Raw genomic sequence first — 21,645 nt, forward strand, 5'->3', positions numbered from 1 at the left:
TTTTCTTTTTTTGCATTGCAATAAATACACTCGGGTGGGGGAGATTACAATTTGCAAACTGATCCACTAACAGTAGTGGCAACCATATAGTAACCATAATTATTCAATTTATTTTATTTTAAACAACCAAACCAAGCTTTGAAAAACCAAGCACCAACACAAGCTCTGGCAGTGTGCATTTTCAGTACTAAATCCATGATATTTGAAATCTATTCCAGATTTGAAGAATAAATCTGTGTATTCAAAATTCATCAAGAATAATAATGGTGGACGGGAAGCAGATGAAAGACAACAATTTCTCCCAGAAGACCTCCACAATCAAGTAATGCAAGTCACATGACACTGCTTTAAACGCACCGACGGCTTCAAGGTCAGAGACAAAAGAGAAAGGCCTAAAACAAATACCGTATTAAATGACAGATTTACCGAAACCCCAATCCCATGCAGCATACGCAAACCAGTTCAATCATACAAACATCACATGTTTTGTTGGCAAGGCCGGTCACTCGTTGGCTTTAACACTCACCATTGTTCCAAAAATATTGAATTCTCTTTAAAAACATAAATAAAACCGACACCATTTAAAAGCAGCAGTAAACATCATCAGTAAGGCAATAAAAGGCACCAAGTAAACAGTCTCGCTCTCTGCTCCACTTGTTCTTCCCTGAGCATCTTGACCTCAGTCTGATCACAACGTTTATGAGAGCTTATGGATCAGAGTTATCCAACGCTCTCCCAGTGCGTGTGCTCAAGCCTCCAGAGAGTCTGTCAGCCCGAGCTATGGCGACTGATCCTCCCTTAAGGGTATTATGAGAGTCAACGTCTTTTGCTCCACGGGCTGGAGTGTGAGGTCAGCTGAAAGCCCACTGCTGATGATGGTCGTCTGGGTTGCAGGGACTCATTAAGATCTTGTCTCCCTTCTTATGGAGGCATTTTCCAGAGGACGGATTTTTCAAGAGTTGCTCCTGAAATGTTTTGGCATAGGATTAAAAAACAGTGTAAAGCAAGTTTTTCCTATTAAAGCGAATTTATTATATGGTAGTGGTTCATTTGATGTCATGCAAATGCACATTGGGTAAGGCTTTCTAGAAGTAATGAGAGAGGAAAGTATAGACGTCTTATCAGTTATCTAATGTCTACAACCTGTTCAAATATTGATGTCCACCGATGATGTCACTGATATAGGCTTTCGTTATAATTTATTAAAAAAAGGTTTAATATAATTTATAAATATTTCATACAAGTGAATTAGTAACACTGCATAATGATAATAACACTACAAGTTAATAATAATAATAATAATACTATTAATAATAACAACAACAACAACAACATTATAATGAAAAGTAAATAATAATAACAAAAACATCAGCAACAGCATTATAAGTAAATAATAATAATAATGCTATTATAATGAAAATGTAAATATAATAATTTACATAATAATTTTGTTGTTGCTATTAACAACAGCAACAACAAAAACATTTGCTATTATTATTATTATTGTTGTTATTAATAACAACATTACTTTTTATATTATTGTTATTTTTACATAAACACCATTTACTACTACTACTACTACTAATACTACTAATAATAATATCACTATAATGAATAATGAAAATATGTAAAACGTATAATAATAATAATAATAATAATAATAATAATAATAATAATAATAATAATAATAATAATATTTATGTAAAAATAACAATAATAGAAAAAGTACACAATAGCCCAAAGTAGGAAAAATGTTGTAGACTAAAATGATGCAACAAATTAAAGAGTCAGCATGACTATTATTTGTATTATATAAAAAAAATAAGTACAGTAAATTACATTTCTGAAGGATTGTGTGACATTGAAGTAATCATTTTTAAGATGATGATTTGCTGCTCAAGAAACAAACTACGGGTCAAAAGTTTGGGGTCAGTATGATTTTTAAATGTTTTAATATCAGCTTCTCCTGCTCAGGATGTGTTTATTTCATCACAAATACAGTACAAATTGTACAACTGTGAAATGTTATTGCACTACAAAATAACTGTTACTTCAGTCACATGATCCTTCAGACATCACTTGAATATTAATATTATGGTTAATATTATTATTACAATAAGAAAGCAGTTATTTAACAGTTTAATAAATATTTAACAATTGATTTACATAAAAAAAAATACTTGACCGATAGTGTACATATTTATCAAATGTTAAAAACAGTCGATCTTAATATTTCAGTAAAAACCATGATTCATTTTTTTTAATTCTTAATGAACAAAAAATTAGGAGCCGCTTTTGTTTAAACTTTGATCAATGTAATGCAACTCAGATTAAAAATAAATAAATTCTAAATCATACTGACCATTAGCTTTTAATTGATAGTGTACATTTGTAAGATGCAGCATTTTTAAATAATAATATCAAAAGGTGTATAAATAGGGTATATAACTTTTCATTTTCAGTAACTAAATTAAACCAAATTAGCCTCCTGTGAACTGTATGCGGTTACAAAATGCTGCGTTTAACACCCGTTTTCCTTAAAAATCAGTGATTTTCACTGCCTGATTGATATACGATTTAACGCGGCTCTCAGGATGTACAGGCAGCATTGCATTAAATAAAATTTCCTGCACCATGTCTTTAAAATATTACGATTTTACTCAAGTATTTTCAATGGAGTTACTGCAGTAGCCTGCTGATGCTGACGGTGAGTGCATGTAAACAGCTTTTCATATTATTTCACTCTTGAAAAGCTGAATGAAAGTTTAAGTCTATTTAACAGATTATTTTTGAATTACATTATAACATTGATGCTATAAAAGAAACCATATAAAATAAAAAATAAAATAAAAAAAGTCACATTAAACGTCCACTGGAAGCTTATCGGTAGGGAAAGAAACACAAGCTGTTCATATATCCTATTAGAAACAATATCAGTGTTTTGGTCAAGTAATTCCACTATAAAAATTACTGCAAACCAAAAAAGAAAGTAAATGAAAAAGGAAGTAAAAACTGATAATAAACTATGATGGTAAAGTCTAAAAAAAAGGAGTCATTCATTTCCATTCTGACAGCACACATACCTCTGTGATCAGCCATTCTTGTTCAGGAGCCAAACTACTGCCTTTGCCCTTCAGTGTACAAAGCTCGATCTTCACCGGCTCTGGGTAAGGAGACGCTTGCAGACACAGCTGCTTTCCTATGTTATGCCTTAGCTCCTTATGTGACGTGTATTCAAAATACTGAAAACAAACATCACAATGAACATCAATGAACACATGATCATTGGATCAAGAAAACGATCGATTCTGTCATAAGAGAATCTCTAATTAAATTCAGAAAAAAAGGTACAATACCTGATTACCACCCATGTTGTGACAAGTATACATAATCACAGGCTTTCCCCCATTGTTACTTTCTCCGACATCCAGACATTGTTGTGCTCCTCTATTCTTGAGCTGCACAAACAAACAGAAAAAAGAGAGATGTTAAATAAGAAAAGAAAAATGTCTTCAGACTGATATAGATTGGTTATTCGTAAACTGATAGTTCAACAATAAATGGAATATTCTGCCATCATTTATCATTATTTGAGTTTTTTATTCTGTTGAAGAACGAATATATTTTGAAGAATGCTGGAAACCAGTAACTTGGGCTGCATGAGTAATTAAAAAAAAGATCACAATCTAGATTCGACCCTACACACAATCTGAATTCAGCTTTTCTATGATTGAGTCAATTATATTTTCAAGGTCAGGCAAGAAGCATAAAGGCGGTCGCACAAGTCTTTACAGCAACATGGACAGCAACCATGTTAGCAACATGGACAGCTCCAAATGGCGATAAAAGTGTCACATACTATATGGGTATAATTCACCCAAAAATGTCCTTTCTGTCTTAATGTAATGACGTATTCGCTGCAGCAAAAAAAAAACAAAAAAAAACATGCGAGTCTGCATGCTAATGTTGTCTACTTTAGTGAACAGAACCCGCATAGGCTGTGAATAACAGGTAATAAAGTTGTAAATAACGTTCTGTTGGACAAAATGATCATTTGGGAGCGTAAAGTCTATTCAAGTCCACCGTTCCAAGTCTATACAAAATTTAGCATTTTAACCAACAGTAGACCTACACATAAGCTTAATTCTATTATTGTTGTTTCACCTCATGTTAAAGAAACAACAATAATAATAGTCTAATTATATTAACCTTTATTTACATCTACACGATTGTGAGAAAATCTTGATCTTGATTTTTAGCAAAAAAATAGTGATTCTCATTTTAACCAGTAACCATTGACTTTCATAGTATTTATTTTTCCGACTATGGGAGTCAATGGTTAAATGCATTTAGCTTTCTTCAAAATATCTTCCAGTATGGCTGGGCAATATGGCCTTTTTTTTTTAATAATAGCTGATTTTTGTTTTGGTTTTTTTCACAAAAAAAATTAAAAATAAAAAAAAATTAGATTTATATCAAGCTTTTTTTGTGGAGGGACAAAAATTGTTGGGGCCGCCAAGTGAAATGACTTGCCTTAAAGAGACTTTGTTCGCTGCATGTTGTTTGTGTGTTTCTATGGCAGAGGCAATGCAGGGGGAACTACAGGAGCCCAGAGGGGAGAGCATCACGTGTTAGGGTGAAAACCGATTTTCATTTAAACAAATTGATGTGAACTTCACACTCGACTTAATCGATTTTTCACCCAACCCTACCTTCTAGTGTATTCTTTAGCACCAAAAAAAGTTTAGAACTACTTGAGAGTGAGTAGTAAGTTCGCTGGCACTCATTGCTTTCCATAGTCATTTTTTGATGATGAAACATTCTTCAAAATATCTTCTTTAGTGTTCAACAGAGGAAAAAAACTATTAAAACCACAATATAAGTGAGAATAAATGCTGGGGTTAATTTTAATTTTGGGGTGAACTATCCCTTTAACAAATACTCTACTTACAGCTCCAAACTTGACTGGCGAGAGATCGGGGACAAAGGCTTCTGGGTAGACATTGGATAGGTACCAGGAAAAGTTCTTGCACTGTAAATCTTCTCGGAGTTTCAGACGGTCAGAAATATCCCCAAAGCCTTTCTACAAACCATACAAGAAACAGGTTATTATTGGACTTCCAAAAATGACCACAAGCATCAGGTTCATATTTTAATCCCCTGAAAGCAAAAGCGTGTCTTACTTCTTTGGCCATTTTAGCTGCGCTTTGGCTGCGTCTGTAGAAAATCAGCTTGTAGTCGTCCATCCACACCTCCGCCAAGCGCACCTGGTTACGTGTAATGACCTCTGTACCTTTGGGGAAGGTGTGAGGACTCTTGGTGCGAAACACATGACCAACGACAGAGCAGGGGATTATTTCCAACTGTCCACCACACTGCCATACCTGATGCACACACAATTCAACATCACATTAATACTGTATGTGAGGATTTATGACTTCTAAATATAACACAATATGTAAAAACGGAATTTAACAGAATTTCAATTATTATGCCATTTAAATATATACTTAATAAAAGCACACGATTATGCCAAATTAAATAAAAAAAATATTTAAAAAAACGTTTTTTAAAAAATCTCATAATTATGCCATTTAAATATATAGAAAGAAATTCAAAGAACTATGCCAATTAAATATACAAACATACATGCATACATTAACATTAAACCAAAAAAAAGAAAAAGAGGCCAAAATATAGCCACAGATCAATTCTGAAGAGCTACTACTCACCCTGAAAGACATCTCGACATTTTCACCACCCCAGATCTCCATTTTGTCATCATACGTCCCAATTTTCTCAAAGTAGGCCTTAGATATAGAGAACAAGCCACCAGCAAATGTTGGAGTTCTGAAAAGAAAAAAATAGTTCAAGTTTTCCAAGTGCCAATAATTAATCAGTCACACTTCATTATTTTTGGTTTAAACTAACAACATTTAAAAAAGAAAAATGTAGAAAATGTATATACAGTATTTGCTTTCCAAACAGAACGCATGGTTCCTGCTCTTAACCAATGCCGAATTCCCTGACTTTTCTGTGACTTTGACTGATTAAAAAGCTGAAGGCAAATAAAAAAAAAAACAAGGCACTGTTGCTTTGCAAATTATTAAAATGTCTGAGCTTGAATAAAAAATTTTGTAAATTTAATAGCTGTTATACAAGTCATTACCAAAGTATTATGTATTATAAACATTTAATGTATTTTGAAGATAATACAGCACATTATGAGGTCAACTAAAATGTCCTCATGCATAATAAAGGCAGATTCTAAAAGGATATTGACATGCAGATTAACTATGCACAAATATACAATGTAAAACAAAAAGCATTCAACAGAACTAACCCTTTTGTATAGCATATTCTGAACTTATCACAATTTACTTGCCATTTCACCAGCTAGTTAAACTGGTGTGAATATAAGAAATGTAATGACAAGATGAGAAGCATGAGAAATCACACATCACGATAGGCAGTTTCACTGCACTTCAAGAGAACCAGAGAATCGACACAAAGGTTATGAATAACCAAATGACAGTATAGACCATTTCAATGTGATGATGCCAAGGGCCCATGAACACTTCCTGCTTGTTGTCAAACTATTTCACAACCGTAAAAAGAGCCAATTCAATCATATCTTAACATAAAACAGCTATCATAACATTATTTATCAATATGTGGACCTTTTTGGATTCTCAGAAGCTATGGAAATTAAAAATGTAAAACTGGAAATAGAATAGGACCATTGTTATTGTTTACATCCTTTAAAATGGTCTATAGATCATACATGAAACCTACACACTAAAAATGTTTTGCTGTTTCAACACAAATTTTACCAAAATCTTATATAAAAATGTAATCGTAGTAAAAGTGGTAGTAGTTATAATAATAACAATAATAACCACACAACAACAAATTAATAATTGGTGTAATCATTCTAATTACTCTTATATGACACGATTATAGTAAACTGACTGGAAGTTCAATATTTGAACTCAACAGAAACTCAAATGCCGAGCATGCTTATTCATGAAAAAGTCAGACTGACAGGATGAACAAGATCTGACTATCTGGATAAAAGAACAAATGAATCATTGCACATAACGCACCACATGATGCAGTGTCACACGTGGAACCTGCATTCAAAAATGAGGATGTATCTATAGAAGTATTCAAACTATTCAAAAATTTTAGGGTGATTATAATATAATTCGTAATATATGGGCCATTATACAGAATGGGTTCAAATTCAGAGTTTTCATTTTGTAATTGTGCAGTTAATCATTACATTATATTATCAGATTCTTGAGGGGAATATTTTTTACAGAAATACGCTGTTTTGGTAGTGATGTGAATACAGTTTAAAAACAAAAATGTGACTTTGTTTGAAATTCAGTTATAAAAAATTATTAAAAAGATACTTTTAAAACAACATTGGAGAAAATGGGGCATTTCTGAAAGTGTGGCCAATACTACATTAATTTTCAACAGCTGTGAATGAATTCTTCTCCATTATTCTACACCAGGGGTCACCAACCTTGTTCCTGGAGGTCCGGTGCCCTGCCAGGCTGCTTCAAGTATCCCTAGTAAGACCTTGATTAGCTTGTTCAGATGTGCTTGATTAGGGTTGAGGCTAAAATCTGCAGGACACTGGACCTCCAGGAACAAGTTTGGTGATCCCTGTTCTACACTCTTACTACTAGGGCTGCCTGATATTTTGTTATTCAGCGATATATATAGCGATAACAAAACCATGTCAGCAGATGACTTAAACATCTCTATTTGGAATGAATGAGAAATAGAGATATAGAGAAGAGCATAACATATAACTAACCGTCTACAAACATAGATCAATAGATTTAAAAAAAAGATCCAATTGAAATAAACAAGGGCGGCACGGTGGCCCAGTGGTTAGCACTGTAGCCTCACAGCAAGAAGGTCGCTGGCTCGAGTCCCAGCCGGGCCAGTTGGCGTTTCTTTATGGAGTTTGCATGTTCTCCCTGTGCTCGTGTGGGTTTCCTTCGGGTTCTTCGGTTTCCCCACAGTTCAAAGACATGAGTGACATGTGAGTTGCGCAACCCCTGATAATAAGGGACTGAGCCGAAGGAAAATGAATAAATTAATGAAATAAACAATGTTTTCCGAATCTAACAGTATTCGGGTATAGTAATTGAACAATAAAAATAAAAATAATTCAATGTTAAAAAGTTACAAACAATACAATATCTTGATCTTGAATGATTTTAAAATCATTATACAGTCACAAACCTCAAATACTCACGAGTGATAATACATGAAAATGAAAACATAATATATAATAATAACATATAGACTCACTCAACCCTGCAATTTGACTAACACACATTGCGATCACACTGCAATATCAATGCAGAAACAATATATCGTGCAGCCCTAATTGCTACTCATTGTATGTATCTTAATCAGATGTGTGTGTTTGTGTACGGGTCTGAGTTTTAGAGTGTTTTCTGTAAAATATTATTTTATAATTTAATATTATTTCAATCTTAACAAATTTATCTAAATTAATAATTAAAAAAAAAAAAGAAAAAGGTTTGTGTATGATATTGAAAAATCTAAATAAATCGATAACCAGCCCTATTCATTGTATTTGACCATAATGTAAAACAGTCTAACGGCAGCCCTAAATAAACCATAACATTGACAAACATTCTATTTTACTCCAATTTTATTCTATTTTTACTGCAAAAAAAAAAAAACGATAAGAAAAGTATAGCGTCATCCATTTATAAACGATGTTTGTATGTTTGTCATGAATGTCAATCCTAAACAAATGTATTTTTAAAGGCGAACGTGAAACTGAAACTGTACATGTGAATACCAAATACAAATACCATTTCACATTTAACACAAACATCATTATATAAATTGCTTTGGAATATGAAAAATCATTTCCGGTATCATTCCTAAATATGCTTGGTCAAACATCTCAAGTTAGCAATCCTTCAAAACACTTATAACTTTATGATTGGTCAAATTATGTTTAATCATCAAAACATTTATGAATAAATAACACATTGAAACACCTAGACAATAACCTGGATATAACAACCTCCAGAGTGAACTTTTTTTGACCACCCCATCAGAATGTATTTGGTGGTAATAACTAACTGTATTTAAGTGAGGCTACACAAACAGTACTAAAAACCTTCTATTATTCACAGAGCAAATATACATTTCTATGGAAGGTTCAATATTGACACAGTAATCACAACATATTGAATACACACATCTGCAGCTATTTTTGCCAATAAAAAGGTGCAGAACTCACTTTACAGGGTAGGTCTCATCCTTGCGTTTAGCGTTCTCATAATCTGGAATTCCCTCCCAGCCAAAAGTAAGACTCCAGTCAAAGTTGCCCCTGTTATGTGCACGAGCCGTCGCCACAGGTTTGTGGAACTGGAAAGTGTTTAAATCGATGGTTGTGATCTCAGGGCTCACAACGGCCGTGGGCTCTTCGACAATTCGAGCAAGAAGAGGCTCGAGCCAGCCATGGAAACACTCACCTTTAACAAAAAGAAAGAAACTGCTTAGAGACAAAGTTCACCCAAACCTTTCAAATCTGCCATCATTTTCTCACCCTTTCCATGTTTCAAACCTTTTGGAGTTTTATTTTTGTTGAACACAAAAGAAGATATTTTGAAGAATGCCGAGTATTTGTTTTTTCTACTATGAAAGTCGATGGTTACAGCTTTTTTTTTCCCAACAAAATAAACTAGTTAAACATTTTGGAACTACTTGAGGACGAGTAAATAGTGAATAAATGTAAATTGAGTGAAATGCCCCTTAAAATGTCACAAATATGCTTATAAGGTATGTAAATAATATGTTAAAAATATGTTGACGGGAAGCATTACATGTCAGGTGTAAAATGAGCTGCTTTAAAAAAAGTTTATATGGAAAATGAAAGAAATAAAATAAAATAATTAACAACTGGATTTTAAAATGTACTTTCAATGAATTTTTTTCTGGGTCTAAAAACTATAAATCTTAAATCATCTAAAATTATACATCTTGAAACTAAATAAAATAAAATAAAAATAAAATTGATATAAAATTAATATAAAAATTATATTAAAAAACAAAAGAATACTATATACTAAGAATACTACTATTTTTTAATAAAAAAGTAAATAAAATAATTAAATAAAAATTAAAAAATATAATAGTATTGAAATAAAATAACTTTACAAATGAACTTTGAAATGTACTTTCAATTTTTTCTACTATGAAAGTCGATGGTTACAGCTTTTTTTTCCAACAAAATAAACTTGTTAAAAATTTTGGAACCCCTAGAGGGTGAGTAAATAGTGAATAAATGTAAATTGAGTGAAATGCCCCTTAAAATGTCACGAATATGCGTATAAAATATGTAAATAATATGTCAAAAATATGTTGATGGGAAACATTACACGTCAGGTGTAACATGAGCTGCTAGCCTTAGAATAGCTCAAAGCAAAAAAAGATAAGCATCACATACTATCCTTTTGTCACCATGCATGACTTTTCAAATGACGTGAATGCCAGAAAATGAAAATAAGTATTGTGGGAGTAGCAGTTTGAGCTCATGCCTTTGCACCTGAAGAGCAAGTTCCTGAAAAACGACTTCCCACCCAGTTGTGTAATAAAAAAAGAGATTGGTGGCTGTTAATGACATGCAAACAGAAGTTGGAATGTGATGAAATGCGTACAGTGAGCGTCCAAGAACGTGAGAATTTCTCCTTCAGCTTTACTTGCTCCAAGAAGCCTCGCTGTGATCAGGCCTTTCCTCTCGGGCTGACGCACCACCTTCACGATCTTCAGTGCTTTCACATACTCCTCCAGCTTTCCATGAAGGTGTTCTAAAAAAAAAAAAAACTGTGTCAAATAGGGTGTCTTCCTTGTTTTCAAGTTTTTAAGGGCTGTGTATGAAGAGTGCCATTAGGAGTTTATGGTTATACCTGCTTCACTGCTTATTACATAGCAAATACATATCAAATATTTTCTAAACATGCATATCAATGCAATAAAAACTATTGATAAAATTAACTTTAACAAAGAATAAAAGGACAAAATAAATTCTTTAAAAATTTATTTGATTAAATTTTTTTGTTGTCCATAAATTATATTCATTTTAATACTTTTTTTTAATATTTATTTATGTGAAGGTAAGGATCCATTTTACATGAATGATGGATATTATATTAGTACTTATTACTAATGTAAATTTGCGACATGCATGTTTTTGCACTAAAAACTTTCAAAATATATATGAACAAAGAAAAAAAAAAAGTTTATCCGGAATAAAAATAAAATAATACACAGCTGGAATTTAAATGTAATGTACTTTCAATTAATTTTTTTTCTGGGTCTATAAATTACACATCTTTAAAAGGTTATCCAAAGTAAAAGAAAAGAAAAGAAAAGAAAAAGAAAAAATAAAAGGAGAAAAATAAAATAAAAATGATAAATGAAAATAAAAGAAAAATAATAAAATGAAATAATAAATTAAATAATAACTGGACATTAGACCAAATGTTTTTTTAAATAAATGACTAAAATGATTCAGAAAGCATGCGTCAAATTGACCAAAAGCAGAAGAAAACCATTTATACTCACGCCAGATGTTAAAATTATTTATTTTGAAGATCAACTTTCTCTTTACACAAATATCAAGCAGCATACTGAATGATTTCTGAAGGATAATGCGACACTTGAGTAATGATACTGAAAAATCTGCTTTGCCATAAACAACAAACATCATTTTAAAATACTCATGAAATACTGTTAAATGCTATACTAAATTGTCTGTGCAGTTTTACTGTATTTTTGATCTAACGAATGCAGCCTTGATGGGCACAAGGGACATAAGTAGCAGTGCATACAAATTCACACTATAGCTCTAACTTTAATAGTCAACTGTTCAAAGTGACATTTCTCGAAGTATAAAAATAGACCTTAAGCAGAGAGAGGCGCCCTGATGAAACAAAGTACTTCCTGTGGTGAGACTTCAAGCAAACTGACACACTTCCTTGATCTTATACTGTAGCACTAATGCCAAATACTCAAGCAAAAGGTAGTATACTATAAAAAAAGACTTGTCTAGTCAGTTATACTACAAATCAATTTAAGGTGATCAGAAATACTGCTAGTTTTAACCAGATAAATAAATAAAATCTCTCAAAAGCAGATTGATGTTTTTAAATTTCAATGAATTGTATTAGATTTTCATCTGCCTGAAGAAACACAGATGTGACATTCCAGAAGATTCCACTAGATAAAGCTGTTTGCTATTGACCAAAGAGCATTGATTAACACTTCTTCTAGGTGTGGTTTATTTTTTACAGCAGGAGCAGATAAAGCCTGGCTCACCTGCAGTGCTGGCGTCATCCACCATTATGATTTCTTTGAGAAAGGCCGCTGGGGAGGTGTGCAGAACGCTGTACACAGTGCGCAGTAGTGTTGACCATGCTTCATTATGAAACACGATGATCACGCTGGTGGTGGGAAGAGCAGGACATCGACGAAACTTGCGATCGACACACCTTTAAGTGTCAGATGCAAAAAAACAAAAACAAAAAAAATATATATTTGTTAAAAGGGTACAGTTGTAAAATGCATAATTGTAAATAATACAAATAAAATTACAATGGTTATTACTTTTGAAACACATTTTCATATATATTTTTTCTTTTTTTTAATAAATACACTAATCAGTCAGCACTTTGCGGTCAGTTTTTTTTTTTTTAAACATGTTTTTTTTCTTTAAGAAAAAATAAATAAATTGTTAAATACTTATTTATTAAATGTTTATTTATTACTTATCGTGTGTAGTTTCAAATGAAATTACTCCAGTCATTATTGATTTTATTACCATTAATATTAAAAATAATATTAAGAATAGGAATAACAACAATAATAATTAATATAATATTAGAGTGATTTCTTAAGAATCATGTGACTGAAGACTGGAAAATTCATCCTCAAAATCACTAAAATAAATTATTAAATAATAAACTTCTTTTGAACAATTATTTTATAGTACAACAACATTTCACAATTTTACAATTTGTACTGTATTTTTGATTAAATGAATGCCGCCTTAGTGATCATTATAAGCTTATTTTAAAACATACAAATTTTATTTTATTTTAAATAAATTTAAATGTATTATAATTGTAAATGTCTGTGTTCCTTTGTAATTTTTATTATTTATACATTTGTTTACATATTGATATATTGTTTTATTACAAGACTATTTTTGTTTTCAATAATCTTTTACTTCCAGTTTAAAAAAAAAAAAAGTTTAATCTAAAACTTAAAACAAAATAATGGCAAATGCTTTGAAACTACCTGAAATAAAACCCATTTTCACATTTTTTTAATTTTACTTAAAGAATTTAGTGGTGTGGTTCTGGTTTTAATCAACTTATTGTAACGTGAAATTATATACACACACACCAGGGTTACTATAGTTAAACAATTAACCCTAAATGATTTTATGAAGTTTAATTACATTTATTTCAGGATATTAAGGAGAAAATGTCCAACTGTGATTTACACATGAAGTGGAGCAAAACGTAAACTAATCAAAATTGTCCTAAGGCAAGAATGGGTGTTGTTCAGTTGTTTAAGAACTACTTTGATTAAAAGGTTTTAAACCACTTTAAATGTTGACTACTGTAAATGGAACTCAACTGCACTAAAATATCAAAAAGAAAAATAAGCTTGTTTCTGCCACTTTTATGTCTGTATTAGAATATGACGATATTATTTATATGCATGCATTTTTTTTTGTTTTTAAGGTTTGCATGCTTTAGACCAGAGGTGCCCAAAGTAGGGCCAGCAGGCCAAAGTTGGGCCAGGATCTTTTCAAGCAATCTTTTCTAGTTATTTTAGATAATAGCAAACAAATGCTCAACCAAGTTTAGTTTTTTAGGACTTTATGAGAAAAAGTTTGGGCACCCTTTCTTTAGACACTGTTTTCCATGGTGTCTTAAATCCCTCACAAATCTTAAATCCCTCACTCATCATTGTGTGTTGTACACTCGGGTAGGATGGTCTTCCCTCATATCTCCAAACTTACATTTATTAAAAATTATAATAAATTAAATAAAAAAATAAAATAAATAAATAAATAAACTCTCAAGCTATAGCCTTTGGTCTCAGTAAGTATATTTATTGCCTGTACCAGTGGTGCGTACTGTCATGAAAAAAAAGGCTTTTAAATAAGCAGCAACTTTTCCATAGAATAACCTCCAAACAAAGTTGCAGTTAAGAGTTGGTTTCATTACAAGCTTTTAAAAAGATTTTAAATGATTTGGGGTTTGAAACATTTGCCTGTAGATGTTCTAAATAGTTTTTAACTGTCATTGTATGTGTTTTGATGGATGAATGATGTTACATGTTATTTGTTAAACTCATGTGAACTGTATGCAGCCTAATCTTGGCCAGGACACTTTTGTAAAAGAGATTTTTAATCTCAATGTGCTTTTCCTAGTAAAATAAAGGGTATAATAATAAGAAGAAGAAGAAGAAGAAGAAGAAGAAGAAGAAGAAGAAGAAGATTTTTCTTTAAAAAGAAAGGATAAATAAATTAACTTTTAAAAACAAACAAATAAAATAAAACTACAAAAGTATCTCTGTGATACTACAATGACCATAACACACCTCAAAATATGGAAGGTTCCAAATAATTAACCTAATTATAAGTTTAAACCACGTACTGTAATAACCAGTTCTATCAATATGCTGACTTATGCTAATGATTCAAGTCTCGTTAATACACAACAGTGTTTAAATATGATAAGATTTATAAGATTCATTGCGCCAACCCATTTTTAAGAGTGATGCAACAAGTGAAGGCGTGATTTGTAAACTGCACATGCAGCAGAACAGTTAAGACACTAATCTACAATGAGTGTTTGGGCAGCATTTATATAGCTTTAGCCCCAGCCCTTAAATCAACAATAGTCTGCACCTTCAAGTTGCTGTGTAAACAGATCAACTTTAATTAAAGGGCACATAAAATCCCAGCAAACATTACAGCATACGTCATGAGTGCTTTAATCTATGAAGGGAATCATTATTACGCCAGATTGGATTGTGAATTGAATGAATTGTGCTGCACATTTTCTGCACACAATGTGCCTATTCTTACTCAGGCGGACGGGTGTCATCTCCAAGAGTGCGGTGCAAGGAGATTCGGTCACTGGCGAATTGGTTAAAGCAGTGTCTGGTCATGCCCTCCTGCTTCTCCTTCTCCTCCTCTTTGGTCATCCGGTCATACTGGAAAGGTACACCATCGGCTCCTGGGGCTTGAGGGTTTTCAGGAGGCCTCTCAATCCATGGTTTAAGCTCCCGCTGAGTGTAGAAGCCAGATGGGCAGTTTCGGTCCGGGGTGGGTTGTACTTCCACTGATGGACGCACAGGGGCTCCTATTTGGAAGGCAAAGTTATTGACAGCCCCGCGGACCATCTCGAACACCCTCTCCTTTTTGTTGGAGAGATCTTGCAGCCAGGGGTCCTGAAGAGCACCGCTGTTAACGTCTCTCTGGAGCACCACTAGAATGAGCATAAAAAGTGTCCCACCGACAATGGCAAGCTTCAGGGGCGAAAGACGACGCCTTAAACGCATTCTGCCAGTCGATCTCAGTCAACCGCCTGTGAAAACGGACCAAAAATATATAAATAATCACATATAAAGAACATGCATTTGCCAATAAAGAGATAAATCAGCTGAAAATTATAATTGTTGTCAAGTTATTACAAACCTGTTTGAATTAATGTTCTGAACATTAGAGCTGGGCGATTTGGCCTAAAATCAATATCTCGATTAATTGAAAATTTTAACTGGATGACAATAAATGAATGATTATTTTATTTACTTATTTTAGGTTTTTGCCCTCATAGTTCACTGACAAGTTTTGTACAAATATGATTTTTAAATACGCTATTTTTTAATGTAATTAACACACTAACGTAAACACACTATGATCTATGATTATTTATTAAACATCAACGCTGAAAAACTAAAATTAAAACACATTGCCTAAAGCATGGCTCTCCGAACTGCGAAGGCTGCAGAGAACTATATGCTTGGCTGAAGTATAATATCAGAATAATTTAAAAAGTATAAATCAGCCTAAACAGACTGGGGACATGTGAATCCACATACGAAAAAGTAATTGAAAAAATTTGACCTGGAAAAATTAGATCGATTATAGGTTCTAAATGTCAATTTCAATTACACTGTAAAACCAAACAGTCAACTTTATAATAAAAAAAAAATAGTGTAGTTAACTCAAAATTGACTGCAAGTAAATTCTACTCATTTGAAAAGAGTTTTGAAATCAGTGTTGAAGATAATGAGTTAATTAATAACCTTATTACTTCAACTTTAATGGAGTAAGGTCACAGTACTCATATTGATTTTAAAAAATGGTTTGTAGCAATTTCCTCAAATGGTTTGAGTTGCCTTAACTTACTGGTTTTACAGTACTCAATTAGTTCGAGTTCTCTCCCTTTATTTGGTTTCACTGTGCTCAAATTGCTTCATTTACTCAAATGGATTAAGTTCACAGTACTCATTAGGATTAGTTTTTGAACTTAAATCGTTTGTTGCAACCGGTTTCCTCAAATGGTTTGAGTTAACTTAACTTTTTGGGTCGTGCAGTGTAGTTTTTGGTTAATCGCCCAGCCCTACTGAACATAATTCTAACTCTCCATCGACAAACTGTATCAATGTCTCTTTTAAATAAATATATAACTGTGATGTACATAAACCTATAACACTGGTCACCATGCTTTTTAGAATGACTTACCAAAAAAAAAATTAAATTATGTTATAAATATAGCAGGAGATCTGTGCAAATTTATTATATAAAAACTAATCTAGGAGTTCTACGGTGGAAGGAAGATTTGTAGAGATATGGCAATGATACTCCTACACTTGCTTCCACACACATTCTGAAGACCAGCAATGACTGTTTGAGAAGCAATATGCAGTATAACACATCTCACTTGTTCTCTACGCGACAAGAATTTAGTATTCAAAATAGCATAATCTAACACCATGACTATCATAACTGACAAACCTTGTAGTAGCCTGAAACTGCCATGTGTTATTTTGAATGTGGGTTACCCACATTTCTCAAACATTTTCTACTTTTATGTCAAACAAAACAAGGTGAAATGCAATTAGGTTCAGAACAGCTTGAGGGTGAGGAAATAACCATGTTTATTTGAAGCCATCCCTTTCAATGGAAAATACATTTCTTTTCAAATAAATCATTTTAATACTTAATCAAAACTCAAGACTAAAACAATGATAACAATATTATTTAAATGAACAATAAGGAAATATTACTACAAACAAAAAGTGAAAAAGCACAAAATAAACAACAAAAAATACCAATAATAACAATTTTTATAAAATCTTTAAATTTGATATTTAATAATTTTAACATTTGACCAAAATAAGCTGTTTAAGATGTTAAATAAAGTAAACATTTTGTTTTATTTAACATTTATAAGATAGAAAAAAAAACAGTATATTAAAATAGTACATAATTCCCCCCCCCCTCCCCCCCCCCCTCCCAATTGTATTGTCTCAGTTACTATATATATATTTGAATTTATCTAACCTTTCTTTACTCTCGACAGGGCTTCTTCCCAGAACTCATCTGCTAATTCTTCATTTAAATCCATGGCCCAAGCTGTCCTAATGTGCCTAGTGCATATTGGTGCCTCAAAAGCATGCACAAAGCTGGATGTCAGAGGTCTAGTATTAGGGTTTTAATCAAATAAACAGTAAGCGACATTAATAAAAGCTCAGAATGGGACAGACATTGGCATTTAACATTGTGTCATTCTCAGATGTAATTAGCTTTATCTGGCTGTTTTTTTATATATTGTAAAAATTGTTTCGTGACGACAATTTTAGAGTTTATATAGTCCCGTTCCACACGAAATCAAGCCAAGCCCCACGTGTAATTAGCAGCGAAAGCCTGCACTGTGGACTCACATGGATCACAGCAACAGCGCAAACAAACCTCACCTGACAACAAACACCCTTCTGCACCTGATCCTTCCCTTCCTTCGCCCTGCTGGATTGACGTGGCAGCAGGTGCTTCACTACACACACTCACTCACACACACCTCTAATGGGTGGCATTGGAATCTTTGCATAAACACACTTCACAATTGTGACACGTCACCTGTCTAACTGCACATAATAAAAAAAAGACAAACCTTTGCCTTACTTGGAAAGAAGTTTAAAGGGTCACCTTAAGAAGTGCCACAGTAAAACCACTATTAATCATTACATTTAAACATTAATATTTAAAGTAGGAAATGTGATGAATATGGAACCTATGGCTTTAAATGAATCAGTAACCTCAGCGCTCATGACACCAGTCTATTTAAACTCATCTACATCACAAATCCCAAGACACAAGTAGCCAACAGAGACAGTCAGGCCAACTTCTGCTGTTCTCTTGTGTAGGTGTTCAGAGTTTCCTAATTACCGAGTAAAACTGGTTTCCCTGCTTTGTGTGTGAACTGAATGGCAAGAACGTAAAATAGTCATTGTTGTTATAAGCACATGTAAAAGTGATAGTTCACCCTAAAATGAAAATTTACTCTCCTTCATGTGGCTCCAAACCTTTGAGTTTATTTCTCCTGTTGAACACAAAAGACGATACCTTGAAGAAAGCTAAAAACAGGTAATGATTGACATCTATAGTAGGAAGACAAATGGAAATCAATGGTCAACTTTATTCAACAAATCCTAAGTTTCAGGTGAACAATACCTTTAAGAAACATTGCTTTAACATTTTTTTCCAAGTAAAGGATGAGTAACTGATGACAAATTTTCGGTTTTAGGTGAACTATCCCTTTAAGTATCATTGCTTATTGAGGCAAAGTAGTTTTATGAACACACATTCGTTTTTTTGACAACTTGTGACATGTTACCTATATTGTTTACCAAGGTACTAAGGAGAAACTCCGAATTTGTGAATAAAACAAACTTAACCTCAATTCACTGCTTTAACCATTTTGTAAACAGAACGAACGCAAACCACTTCCTTGAAGTTTTAATAAATATCGCCACGCAGCATGACCACTAAACGAAACTTCTCTAAATAGATATAAGGAAGTGAGTCTGGCACAGATAGTGCTTAAAGTATTTACAGAATCAAAGGAGTTGTAATAATGTTCAATAGCCTTTTTAAAAGTAAAATTACAACAAAGTAGTTGGTGTGTGTGAGTGTTATAGAGAAGAAATTTACACTACTAACAATGAGGATGAAGCCCACTCATGTCAATGAGGAGAGGAAGATAAGTCGATGTTATCTCTCTGACAACAGATGTGATGCGAAACACTTGAAAACAAATGAAGCCCTCATTTAAGTAATTCTTCGAACTTTACCTGTAAGAAGATCAGTCAATCATGTGCTTCTCCTCCCAGAGACAGATAGTACTGATAGATCGGCGTTTCCTCGCCTTGCGCGGCGCCGTTTTCTTAAGCTGTGAGTAGATGGACAGATGGACGCAATGACGGATGATGTTGTTACTCTGTATCTTCGAGTTTTAGATGTTTTGAGTTTAATAAGTGCGCGACGGTTTCACGCGAGCAGCAGCGCTGGCCTCCCGGCTTCCCTTTGAACGCAACAGGTGCCATTCGTTCAAATGATTGAGAGTCATCTGGGTCCTAAAGCCGGAGATCTCCATCTGAGGATTCGAATCTCCTTTCAGGGACTCGAATCTTTTGAATGTATTTACGTTCACTAAGAAAGTCTCTTTATAATTATTCGTTCGTTCATTTATGCATTCATTCATTCATTCATTCATTCATTCATTTTTTTCGGCTTAGTCCCTTTATTAATCAGGGGTCGTCACAGCAGAATGAACCGCCAACTTATGCAGCACATGTTTTATGAAGCGGATGCACTTCCATCCGCAACCTAATACTTGGAAACACTCTCACACCCGAACACATACACTACGGCCAATTCAACTTATTCAATTCACCTTTACGGCATGTCTTTGGACTTGTAGGGTAAACTGGATCACCCAAAGGAAACCCACACGAACACGGGAGAGCATGCAAACCCCACAGAAACACCAACTCACCCAGCTGGGGCTCGAACCAGCGACCTTCTTGCTGTGAGGCGATTGTGCTACCCACTGTGCCACCATACTGCTTTATTATTATTATTTATGGTAATAATAATAATAATAATAATAATAATTATTATTATTATTATTATTATTATTATTATTATTATCATCATTATTATTTCTATTTTACAACACAGAACATACAAGAGCAATAACATTAAATTGACATCAAAATAAATATAATACAAAAAGGAAAAAATAAAATTATTCAAAGAGAAGATTTAAGGCTTTAAGATAATTAAGTTCTTTTTGCTTTGATATTTTTTGTTTCTTTTATCGTACATAGGTTATGACCTATTTCTATTTTAAAGTGGGTAAAAATTTTTTTTTCACTGCCTATTTACATTAATGATAAAAAATCCATAAATAACGAGCAAAACAACAATTTATCAAATTTTGAAGTCAATTGTATTCTCATCTTTTTCTTTGAATTCCACAGCAATATTCTTACTCTGGTTAACAAAAAATAAAAGATCACACCAAAATAATTGTGTATAAATACAATCATAAAATAATTGAACAATAGAAAGCACATTTTAAATCAACATCTTTACAAAATGTAGAGTTTACCTGTTTTACAGGATGAATACGATGAACAATTTTAAATGATGCCTCTCTAATTCTGTTATACAAAAACGACTGGAAATGTAATGAAAATAAGCCCACCAGCTCGTCTTCAGGGGGAGAAATGTGAGTTCGTAAGGATCAAAATTGATGGCTTTCTCTCAAAGCACTGTCATGCAAGGTGGTGTTTATTTACAGTGCCAAAAAATCCATCCACAGTGGCGGTATATACTGTACCAAAAAGTACCAAAGAAACTTTTAAGAATCTTAAAAGTCTCGTTCCAGTTGACATCTTGAAATTGTGATCTCCGAAAATTAATGGCTGAAGAAACACTGACCATCTGGCAAATCATTCTAAGATAATTATTACATCTTTCTTTTATATTCATACCTTCCAGTTTCAGACTAAAATCTGAATTTGTATTTTGAACTATATCATTTTCTAATAATTTCTTCAGTTCTGAGGGAATACCATGAATCCAGGAAAGACTTATTGACTGACATATTTTCAAATCAAATCAAATCAAATCACTTTTATTGTCACATCATCAGCAGCACATGTGCTATAATGAGTGAAAAGTTTAGGTGCTGGCTCCAGACAGTACAAAATATTTGCAGTCTCAGCTTGCATCATCAAGGCTGCATACAGATACTATTGGCTCACATGGGTGTGCCTGAATGTAGCAGTATTTATTTTGTGAGTTCTAAAGTTTAATGTGATGCATAAAGGGATGGTGCTCTTCAAATTAATGTTTTTTATTTTATTATTCCGTTAACCCTTGTTTATACATGTGGACATGTTTGCGTAATTTTATTAAATTTTTTTTCAATCCACCAGTGTCTCTTTTAAAATTAACATGCAAATGCAAATTAGCTTAGCCTT

At 32.9% G+C, this 21,645-nt stretch overlaps 1 protein-coding gene across 2 annotated transcripts; it reads right to left on the bottom strand.

The window, feature by feature from the left end:
• galnt6 (UDP-N-acetyl-alpha-D-galactosamine:polypeptide N-acetylgalactosaminyltransferase 6 (GalNAc-T6)) lies at nucleotides 1-19,680 on the bottom strand. 2 transcript variants are annotated; one of them, XM_087305469.1, is made up of 11 exons: nucleotides 18,073-18,174; nucleotides 15,176-15,677; nucleotides 12,388-12,560; nucleotides 10,728-10,877; nucleotides 9,308-9,542; nucleotides 5,733-5,850; nucleotides 5,184-5,384; nucleotides 4,952-5,083; nucleotides 3,357-3,458; nucleotides 3,084-3,242; nucleotides 1-965 (listed from the first exon to the last, which is right to left on the bottom strand). In XM_087305469.1, exons 2-11 carry the CDS (start codon nucleotides 15,649-15,651, stop codon nucleotides 852-854), a joined length of 1,860 nt encoding a protein of 619 aa, XP_087161595.1. In that variant the 5' UTR covers nucleotides 15,652-15,677; nucleotides 18,073-18,174; the 3' UTR covers nucleotides 1-851.
• Nucleotides 19,681-21,645: the final 1,965 nt, after the last annotated feature.

This window comes from Danio rerio, chromosome 23 (assembly GCF_052040795.2).
Source record: "Danio rerio strain M-AB ecotype USA chromosome 23, GRCz13ab, whole genome shotgun sequence".
Taxonomy (NCBI): domain Eukaryota; kingdom Metazoa; phylum Chordata; class Actinopteri; order Cypriniformes; family Danionidae; genus Danio; species Danio rerio.